Below are 10635 nucleotides of genomic sequence, written 5' to 3' on the forward strand. Positions count from 1 at the left end.
AGACAGCCATTGATAGAGTAAGACCGAATCGCGGCACGGCACACGTCAAGCATGGCCGCTCAGTCGACCACTCATCATCGACGTTGCTAACCAGGTGCTGCGCCGAGCGTGCAATTGAGTCATCGCATCGGTCCAAGCACTGCCGAGCTATGAGAAGCGAAAGGAAGCGAAGGCTTATTGGTTCAAAGCATCGCACGGCAAACTCTACGCCTGAGGAGAAGAGACATCACGAGCACATAACTCAAAGCTATTTCTTAGGGCATAACGAGCGTGGCGCTAGATGCGACATCTGAAGCACCCATATCCAACGTGTGCACATTGGTGATGCGGGGGGAAAACATATCTCTGAAAACGTTTTGCTTACATTGCACCGAGAATCCTACCGACGAGATCTCCGCTCTCCAGTTCCTGGGGTTGCAAGGACATAATCGGCCCACCCCATTTCGACATGCCGAACGCCTGACCTGATCATCAGGGAAATTCAACCTTCTGGAAGGGAAAAAACCTTTATCCTGCTTATAGAGGGCGCGCATTCCTTGCATAACGGTTCTACTTGCACACGCGCATACCAGAACGAGGCAATTGGCATCATGTTACATGGGCAAACTCGCCTGACTTAAGCACCACACTGCCAGTCTTTGTCTGATCTGCTGACGAAATGCCATTGGACGACTCTCCAAGCTTTCGTGATCGCTGTCTCATTATCAGCCTCAGACGTAAGTGGTGTGAGGGAGGTAAGCCTGCCGAGCACGGGGTAATGACCAGCTCTGGTATGTTCGATGGTGCCATGCGGGGACAATCCATGCAATAATTGCTGGCATGGGAAACATACTAGGATTAGCAGCCTGTGATGGTGCACTGAAGCTGCAGCGGCATGGAGCAAGGGTTTGTCGGGATCGCAAGCTGGATGGAGAGATACTCGGAGCGAACATCTTGAGATAAAGAGTGAATGCGCGCTCCTCTGAACGGCTTCGCTACGCGCCTCGAGCTCGCGATACATCCAATTGATACTTACGGGACTCCAAGTTATACTTTGACATCATGGGTTTTATGCTGAAGCCCCCGCCAGACACTGCTGGTAAGGCATGGTAAGCTTCGTCGGTTCTCCACATTGAGCGCTTGCCTAATGCTTGTCAAGGCCTGCCATCGTCATTGGTCTCTTCGTCGCCTTTGGTGGTGTTCTCTTCGGGTAGGTTTGTATTGTTGCTATGTTCAAGAGTATATTCTAATCAGTCTAGATATGATACTGGCACTATCTCTGGCATCATTGCCATGGACTACTGGAAGAAGCAGTTCTCCACTGAACCAGACCTCAGCATTACAGCAGCGCAAGATTCGTTAATTGTGTCAATTCTTTCAGCTGGTACCTTCTTCGGCGCTTTGACGGCTGCACCTTTCGGCGATCTCCTAGGTAGACGCCTAGGATTGATGGTTTCTACCGGTGTCGTCTTCAATCTCGGTGTCATTCTCCAAACCGCTGCGACAGCGCAACCGCTCTTCATTGCTGGTCGTTTCTTCGCCGGTTATGGTGTCGGTCTCATCTCAGCTTTGAGTAAGCCAGTCCCTTGTTGTTCTCGGCTCCTCCCAAAAACTTGGCGTTGACCGTCAATGGTGGCTGATCAACGCCTCATGCCCCGCATTTCTGAGGCTCTGCGGAGCATTTGCTTAGCCTAAATCCAAAGCTAACAACGACGACAGTTCCTATGTACCAGAGTGAAACCGCGCCGAAATGGATTCGCGGAACGATTGTAGGAGCTTACCAGCTTGCTATCACAATTGGACTACTACTCGCGGCTATTGTAAACAACTCGACCAAGGATCGTCAAGACTCTGGATCATACCGGATTCCTATCGCGGTGCAATTCCTCTGGTCTATCATTCTTGTCGGCGGGTATGCAACAACCTGAGGACGAGCTATACAGTGTCATGCTAATCCCCCATCAGACTCTTCTTCCTGCCCGAGACACCAAGATATCTCATCAAGATGGACAAATACGAGCAGGCCGCTAACAGTCTCGGCAAGCTTCGTCGCCTACCAGTGGACCATCCGGCTATTGTTGAGGAATTGAGCGAGGTCCAAGCGAACCATCTTTATGAGATGTCGTTGGGCAAGTCTACATATGCCGACTGCTTCAAGGGAACGCTTGGCAAGCGTCTCTTGACTGGATGCTTGCTCCAGTCGCTGCAACAGCTTACTGGTGTAAACTTCATCTTCTGTATGTCTTCTGGAATCTGCAAAATGGCTGCTGTCGCCTAACATGTCCAGATTACGGAACACAATACTTCCAGAACGCCGGTTTCCGTGACCCCTTCATCATCCAGGTCATCACTAACTGCGTCAACGTCGCGTCTACATTCCGTAAGCCATTCATTTTCGAGCAAGATTGAACGAATACTGACTTTCGGGTTTCCAGCGGGTCTCTACATGGTCGAGCGCCTCGGACGACGTAACCTCCTTCTCCTCGGAGCGATAGGCATGTGTGTATGCCAGTACATTGTCGCCATCACAGGAACAGTAGCCGGAACTACCGATCTTGCAGCACAGCGAGCCGCCATCGCCTTTGTGTGCATCTACATCTTTTTCTTCGCCAGCTCTTGGGGCCCTGTCGCCTGGGTTGTGACTGGAGAACTTTACCCTTTGAAGGCACGCGCCAAGTGTCTTTCGATGACGACCGCGAGTAACTGGTAAGTCGAGAGTCTTCTTCCAACACTTTTTTTGGATTGTGGGGGCTAACAGCGGATACCAGGTTGCTCAACTGGGCAATTGCCTACTCGACCCCTTACCTGGTCGACGAAGACCACGCAAACCTCCAATCAAAGGTCTTTTTCATATGGGGATCCTTCTGCTTCGTCTGTATCGCCTTTGTGTAAGTTCTCTCTCCTCCCCGTCCCCAACTCTTCCCCCATGCAATATATGCTAACACCACGTTTCCAACAGTTGGTTCATGATCTACGAAACCAAGGGTCTCAGTCTCGAACAAGTCGACGAACTCTACGGCATTGTCACAAAAGCATGGAAGAGCCAGGCATTCCGCCCTGCGGTTCATTTCAGTGAGATCGATCCCAAGAGTGGGCGCAGTATGAGTTTGAGTGAGGTGGCGCAGAATCAGGAGAGGAAGAGGAGTGTGCAGCACGATGAGGCGGTTGCGCAGCATGATGAGGCGGTTGTGCCGCCTAAGGTTGAGGCGTGATGGTTGAGGCCTGGGAAGCAAGGCCAGGGAGTCGAGGAGGGGTGGATGTATTGGGAGCATGGGGTAAAATGCGAGATGAGAGAGTATGTCCATGAACGGAGTGTTACAAAATGAGGTGAGAATGGAATGCGATAAGGGTCCGTAATGGTATGGATATATGATTTGACGCTCAGGTCGTTATCTAGGCTTGGTAGAAAGTTATTATTGCTTGGTAGGCATTGTAGTACATTCTCCTCCAGTCTACCCGCCGTTTTGCTTCCGCAAGTAATGCAATGATTGCATCATCCTCCAACTCGTCGACGGGTCATCATAACGCTGCCCGTGTTGACTAACCAATATTGTTTCCTGGCCAGGTACGTACTCGCGCGTGCCGTAGGAACCTTACGGCAGAGCTTCTTTGAACGGATTCCTGAAGGGCGGACGGTAGGGATCTCGAGCCGGCGTTTGATGAGGGTGAGCTTGGGGCTGGCCGTGACCTCGTCTGTTTTCGTTGTACTGTGCCATTTGCTGTGCCATTTGCTGTGCCATTTGTATCTCCTGTTGTTTTCGCTGATGTACACCTTGTTGCATTTGCGCTTGCACCATCCTCTGCTGTTGTATTTGCATTTGTCCAGGTGGTTGAAACTGGCCTTTCCGCATTGCCATAATCTCAGGCCAGGGATCAACTCCTTCCATTCTGCCACCTACCATTCCTTGATTGCCGCCGCCTCTATAGTCACCAACTTTATGCAAATCAGCAACTGGTAACGCCATACCATCTTCGCCAATACATAGGGAATGCTCGAAGTAATTAGCATCGCGAAACTTGAACTGGTAGCCTGGTCCCCTCTCTCTGGCTTTCATGGGCATGCGTTTCCTCCCTTGGTTTAATTGCACACATAGTTCTTGGGCGGCAGCTTTCTGGGCGGAGTAAGAGTGGTAAGAGAAAGGGCGATATTCATCCTTCTTTTTCCTTCCGAAGATACCCATGCTGCGATGTTGACAAGCTGGGAAGTTGGCAAGATGTCGAGGGCCGTGGAAGATGGAGATAGCGGATGCTGGTAGTGCGTGCCATGCTGTGAGAGTGATGTTGCGTTAATGTAGGCAAGTGTACTTGTCAGTGACTGGGTCGATGTGAAGACTCACGATGTGACTTGACTAGGAGATCGCATCAAGGAAGATGACATATGAAAAGAGAAGAAGTTTCTCGATGTGAGGCGAAGAGGGATATAAATTGTCTGCTGCACAACTACCAAGCGGGGTATTCATCATAATCTCTACCGAGGATCTGTACACTCTCGTGTGTCAAGCAAGTTCACCCCTCATCTTGACAATACGCGTTCGCATGTGTGTCCGCCGCAGACCTTTTTGTGACGCAGCGCGTGGCTCACACGAGGTTTTAGATGGAGATGGCTATCGTAGCTGATAGAATGTGTCTTGTGTTCGGCAAGCGTCAACAATAGCATCACCGTCATCACCAGAAGTCATGGTTGTGGTCTTCAAGTCGTGAATTACTCAAAGTACCTGAACTTTTATCTCATAAGTATCGTATCCGTCAAGCTATGCCATCCCATCCGATACCTAGACTGCCAAACCCATGTAGCAACCATAAGAAATTCGTGACACCATCACCATGAAGTCGTCAATCATACTATAAGACAACAGTTAGTGAAAGCCATCTTAGTCACATCAATGTTATCTTACAGTCGTTGTAAGCCAAACCATACTCGCGTGAAGACGGCGGATGACGAAGCTTTTGCTAGTTGAAGTGTCCCGCGTTAAAGTCGTAGTCCTCATGAGCCTCAGTCTTGTATACGTCGGCGAATGAACCCTGAGCGTCGATACTGCAGTTCGAGAATACGTAATGAGGAAAGACATCAGGGAAGTGAGCGACGTCTAGGTGCGATTCCTCGCCACCAGCTTGTACCTGAAGGGGATACGGGAGCCCATGCTGCGCGGTGGAAGGAGGAAGTAACGGGTGCTGAAGATGCGATGAGTGGAAAGAGCTGTAAGGGCTTTCATAAGTATTGCCCAATGGGAAAGACATCTCAGGAAGGAACCCACTTGAACGTCCGTTGTCAGACTCAGACTCAGCAAGTAGATGGTCTTGGGAGTCGTTGCCGACGAAATCATATTCTTCGTGGTCCTTGACATATTCCTCAAACATCTGTGCCTCCATGTCCCGCATATGCTGCTCAAAGTCGAACGAGGCATCAGCACTCTGGTGATACTGGGTTGGAACAGCCTGCTTCACGATGTCACGGTAGGGGCCTGCGGAGCTGCCAGGGTTGGATGGGTGGCCGCTGACGACGGTGATACCTTGACTACCGGTGGTGTGAATGTCGGTCATTGGGTAGACAACTCCGAACCCGTCGACATGGTCACCTACGAGTCCGCTGTTGTCCTGGCGAGCAGCGTGTCCATCGTTCTTGACGACGGCGGAATTCTTGACGGCGGAGTCCCGGACTGTAACCTTTAGTTTGACAACAAGCGACTGACGGGGCTCGACCATACGATTCTGACCAGTCACCTGCTGGGGTTTCGTATTAGCACTGAACGACGAAGAAGATGCACACTTGTTCTTGCGCGTCCACGCCATCCTCAACGATGGAATCTGGTAGCCCTCGTCGATCTGCTTGCCACGCAACTTCAAGATGGCTTGCTGGAGTGCACCGGCAGTACAGCTCTCTCCGACGACCTGGGCGGCCTGGTCGAACGGAATTTGAACGCCAGCCTCACCGCATGCCCAGACGATACCGAGGACTACGTTCTTCCAATCGTTGTCACTCCACTTGAGCAATCTGGGACGAGGCTGGCGTGGCTTGCGAGGCCCGCCATCCTTGTTGATCTTTGGGATCTTGGATGGGCGCCGGTCGTCGCGATCGCTCTCGGCGTAGTCGCTGTCATATGTAGGGGTATTACTCACAAAGACATCTCCATTCTCAACCTTGACTGCGGGGACTGGCGGAGCTTGTCCTGGAACAAGTCCGCGCTGATAAGTGTCCTTGAGGTACGCATAGTTGACGTAGGAGTTCTTGACCTCCGGGCCACCGTAAGTCTCGATCGGGCCGTCATGCTTGTCGAGGGTGTTTGAGTGACATTGGGCCATGTTGTAGGATCGCTTCCGAGACGGGCGTGATTGCCCCTCGTCAAACAAGCTAACCGTGTTTAGCTGGTTGTTGTGGGAGCGGGACATGATCTCCAGTACCTTCTGCGCAAGTAGCAGCAAGAGATCAAGTACCAACAGGCTTTCTGGGTCGCTGTTAGTAAGAGGACAAGCAATAGCTCAAGTCAGACGCCAGAGTCGGCGTGTTGTGTGCGGAGTTGGGGGCGGGAGCAATCAAAAACACAGGCTGGAATGCCCTGAGAAGACTGCAAGCGTGTCGCTTGAATAGATGCAGGAAGGGGGATGTAGGGGAAGCAATCGCTGAGCCATTGCGGTACGTACCTGATAGTTGTATGTAGTTTGTGGAGGGGGTGCGGGTGGAGAGACGGAAATAGACTGGCTTGGAGAGGGGACCTTTGGGTAGGTAGACGAGGCGCTAGCGTCTTTGAGCTCCTGGACAACCCAGCAACGCAGGCGAAAAGCTGGCTAGTAGAGAGGACGTGCTCTACATACGCTCAGCCAAGACCACAGCAACACACTCCTTCCTCGTTGCAAACAGGGCTAGACGGCGTGAAGTACGGGAGACGCCGGAAGAACGTTCACACTGAAGTTCCTAACCGTTGCAGTCTGTATATCTTCTTTGCCGCTTCCTGTTCGATTGAGGCTACCAAGTGTGCGTGGGCGTGGTGACTGAGGGCGCGGTTGAGCCACAAGGGACAACGCTTAGGTACTACAAGCTACCCAAAGTAATCCAGACGGTGATTTTATAGAGCCACGACCACTTAGTTCCTTTCACAGTGGACGTCGATCATACAAGATCTGCTCGATGTTACGTCCTTTTGGGTCCAAGAGTTTGATAAGCGTGTTAAGATATCGGACGGGGGCGTAGGCTTTCAGCCAAATCGTAATGTCACTGCGAGGTGCTTCGTACGAAGATGGAAATAGGACTTGCAAATTCTGGAGAGTCAACTATACTTGGGTGTACAGTCGATTTTCTGAGCGGGATAGGCGACGATGTTCAAGTGAGAGAGCAATGTTGGACTTTTGGAATCTTGATCTTGTAACCGCAGGAACCTTTGTGAGGAAGAGAAGGGTAAGTCTGCAAGACAGACATTATATGTCCATAAGTCTCTGTGACGCTTGATATAGGCGGTAGCAGGGCGGATTGATGGTAGCGAAGTCTGCGTGAACCACAAACACGTGACAAGACGTTCATATCCACGCCCTTACCCCGCATGTCAAACTTATAATGACGTGGAATCTGCGTGGCAAACTGGCGGTAAAGGTCGATACTGACTTTTGTGTTGAAGCAGAGCACGCCATAGTCTGCGCCACTGTTCGAGTAAGCTACCTACCGTGGTGACTATGGGTGATGCATGTCCATTGAACCCACATAATGAATTTTGTCCGAAGGTATGGAGCCTCGGAGTGTTCAGTCCCGGGTTTGATAGGTAGCTTTTGTATGGTCCATCTCTTTTGGTATTTCTCGCGCGGTAGTCCCGATCAGCAGCGTACCAGTTGTAACTAGTCATGTCTTGAGCGAGATGCTTGATAGCACTGAATGCTTAAGGGCGTAAATGACCATTCGAACGGGTCCTAGCGGAGTATGGTAGAGAAGACGGGAAAAGCTACCTTGAGGGGTGACCATAGATCCGATAGTGAACAACAGTTGGAACGAAAGGATGAGGGCGTAGTGGAAGAAAAGAAGATAGGCAAGAGAAGAAAGCATACCTAGACTTAGACCTATTCAAGTAAAAGTATCTTTCACGTCGGTAGAGCTGCTCAATGTCCCCGTAGCCATGGAAAGGTTACCTGCTTCTGGCAGTTCATGTGACAACTCCAACCAGACGGAGATTAACCAAGAGGACTGGAGTGCATGAAGGAGGTCCAAGTGAAACTTCTTAGAAGGAGTAGCGACTTCGGGTGATGAGTCAATCTAGAAACATGCATCAAGATGTGAAGACACTGATCTCCGAAGATCGTCCAGGGTTCGGTCGTGCTGTAAAGCTTGTTAGCCAAAGCTCAACATCGACACCGACATAGCTTGTGCGGGGTATCGAAAGACTAGTATGGGAGCGTGCAACCGACGCTAGTCGTATCATCGAAGTAGTTTCCTTATTGACGCGGATTTAAGCCGAACTCGGGCGACGCGAGATCGATTGTGGTGACGACAACATGTCGACCGAGTGGAAGATAGCCGTATCGCGTTGCATGCATAGCAATGTGGTGACAGCGATCCTATTGGCTATTAGAGTGCAATGTTTGTTTGGGAGCTTCGTGTAAACTGCCGCTGGGCATCCGCACAGGTCAGGCCGTGGGGGTATATCGAGGGATAGCAAGCGGAAGTAGAGATATTGCTATGGTCTGAAAATGTTTTCTTGAAAGACCGGCGACTCGATAGGGCATGTTAGAAGTGGTTGTGGAAGTGTCCTGACGTGCCCGCGGTGACTAGGCAGGCGACGCACTCTGCCGCAGGGAAGCATATCTGGGGGACCTGAGCCGTTGTGACATGTGTGAGAAGCTCTTCTTCATCAGTGGTGGATGTGCAAAGGGGTCTAGGAGAAGGTCAAATTCTAGGGGAGGTTGAAGCAGCGGTGGTCAGCAGACAGGAGGGGTTCGAGGGGAGTGGGCAGAAGTGTAATTAAGGTTTCAGACGCTAGTAGAGTGTTTAGCAGGGACAACGCCCTATGGGTTCATAGCCTTGGCGACTTCTGGTCCCATAGGGCAGGCAGGTGCACAACATTGGGAGAATAACAACAGTACGTTGATGGACTACGGGCATGCTACTGTATCTAGAAAACCGCCTGCTTGATTGTCAGCAGCTGTTTTCATTTGTGGAGGGGTTGTGATGGGATAGACTTACCTGCATACAAGCTAGGTGGTGTGCATTCCGCTCTGGGCTCACTCCTAGACAGACCAGATCCAGTAGTATGCGTTGAGAAGCATAAGCTTAACCTTTTGATCCTTCCTGGTGTGGTGCATCGCTTGTAGTGCCATCATCTTGCAGCCTCATGATGGCTCCGCGGGGTGGCTTCGCTAAGTCTTGCGCGAAGGATTCGGCCCGACCTCCTCTGACGTACAGACTTGCATCGATGCAGTAACTCTGTGAAATACACCTCGATGATCGAGTCGTTACTTCTGCAGCTGCGGTGCGCACCGTGCGGTTGTTCTTGCTCGTGAAGTCTGTATGTCCGCATGGACCTTCATCACCATCGTGCCTCTCTCTTGAGTTCCTCGCCTCAGCCCACACCAACTCCACACCAACCACTCAAGCTCCGCGAAATCGACTTCATGTTGCTACGACGCGTCCATTATACCACACCGAGATGAAGACTCGGGCCTGCGAGATGAAAATGTCTCCCGAGTCGCTCCTGTTTCCCAGCGGCGAAGATGGCTTTGCGCCAGGGAGCTCCTTCCCACCCCCATCCGCCTACCACGACGACCACGAGGACCTCCGCCACGGCTCGTATCCTCTTCACAATGGCTGTATAAGGGAGGGGTATGGCAGAATACCTCTGGAACTGGCTGCTTCAGATCGGCCCGATGTGCTTCAATGCAACGTTTTACCTCACGCGATAGTCTGTATCGTGGTCCCCAGCCTCACTCCCGACACCGCTCGTAGGCGACACCACTAAGAAGCTTGATAACGGCAGGCGAACAATCACTTGCTTGCGTTCCTCACTTGTGCTTCCAGGTTTGCAGCCTCCTACTCGATGAGCCTTAGTGAGCCTCGAAAAGACCTCGAGTGTCTCCGACGGCCACCTCCGCTACACGCAGCCCGTCTGTAAAACATTCCACCGAACGCTCGAACACTTGCGATCCCGCCGCGAAGCTTCTACAGCTCTGGAAGCTCTGACTGCTCGATGACCCTGCTGTTGAAGATGTAAAACCTCCATGGAAGACACTACGCGTAGACCGCGCCTGAACAGAGCATCCCCTCTACCCAGGAAGCGATAGCAACTTGCATAGGCGAACGACAAGACAGAAAGCCATCGACTATAATCCGGTTTGCTATCCTCATAGTGCTATCGGCCTGCACTTCCTGTTGCGGGCATCTGATGGGAACCACTGGCGAAGCGGTGGTATAGCTCTGACTATGCTGACCACTAGAAGGCCCACTCTGTGCTCTTACTTTCTCAGAGTCCTTCAGCGATACTCGAACGACGATCTTTTCGATATACCACCATGATCGTGTCAATCATGAGCGTGTCAATCATGGCCATGTCGTCTGCCATGCGCTCAAAGCATGATGATGGATTCTCCTCTGGACCACAGGACAAATATTCTACGGGTGAAGGTACACGAGGTTCGAGCTCCTTAGCCCATAGACATTGAGTACGCGGGTACCAGCATTTCATG

General features: G+C 51.4%; 3 protein-coding genes across 3 annotated transcripts; 1 reads left to right on the top strand and 2 right to left on the bottom strand.

The window, feature by feature from the left end:
* Positions 1-1041: 1041 nt before the first annotated feature.
* Positions 1042-3191, top strand: ALTATR162_LOCUS11867 (uncharacterized protein; the record flags this gene model as incomplete). Its single annotated transcript, XM_043319511.1, has 9 exons — positions 1042-1088; positions 1139-1189; positions 1239-1552; positions 1699-1891; positions 1945-2216; positions 2267-2359; positions 2415-2685; positions 2748-2867; positions 2939-3191. 9 exons carry the CDS (start codon positions 1042-1044, stop codon positions 3189-3191), a joined length of 1614 nt encoding a protein of 537 aa, XP_043175446.1.
* A 381-nt stretch (positions 3192-3572) lies between these two features.
* Positions 3573-4160, bottom strand: ALTATR162_LOCUS11868 (uncharacterized protein; the record flags this gene model as incomplete). Its single annotated transcript, XM_043319512.1, has 1 exon — positions 3573-4160. One exon carries the CDS (start codon positions 4158-4160, stop codon positions 3573-3575), a length of 588 nt encoding a protein of 195 aa, XP_043175447.1.
* A 906-nt stretch (positions 4161-5066) lies between these two features.
* On the bottom strand, positions 5067-6279 carry ALTATR162_LOCUS11869 (uncharacterized protein; the record flags this gene model as incomplete). Its single annotated transcript, XM_043319513.1, has 2 exons — positions 5067-5176; positions 5235-6279. The coding sequence occupies 2 exons, from the start codon at positions 6277-6279 to the stop codon at positions 5067-5069; spliced, it is 1155 nt and encodes a 384-aa protein (XP_043175448.1).
* Between the last annotated feature and the right edge of the window lie 4356 nt (positions 6280-10635).

This window comes from Alternaria atra (genome assembly GCF_907166805.1).
Source record: "Alternaria atra isolate CS162 genome assembly, contig: 37, whole genome shotgun sequence".
Classification (NCBI taxonomy): Eukaryota; Fungi; Ascomycota; class Dothideomycetes; order Pleosporales; family Pleosporaceae; genus Alternaria; species Alternaria atra.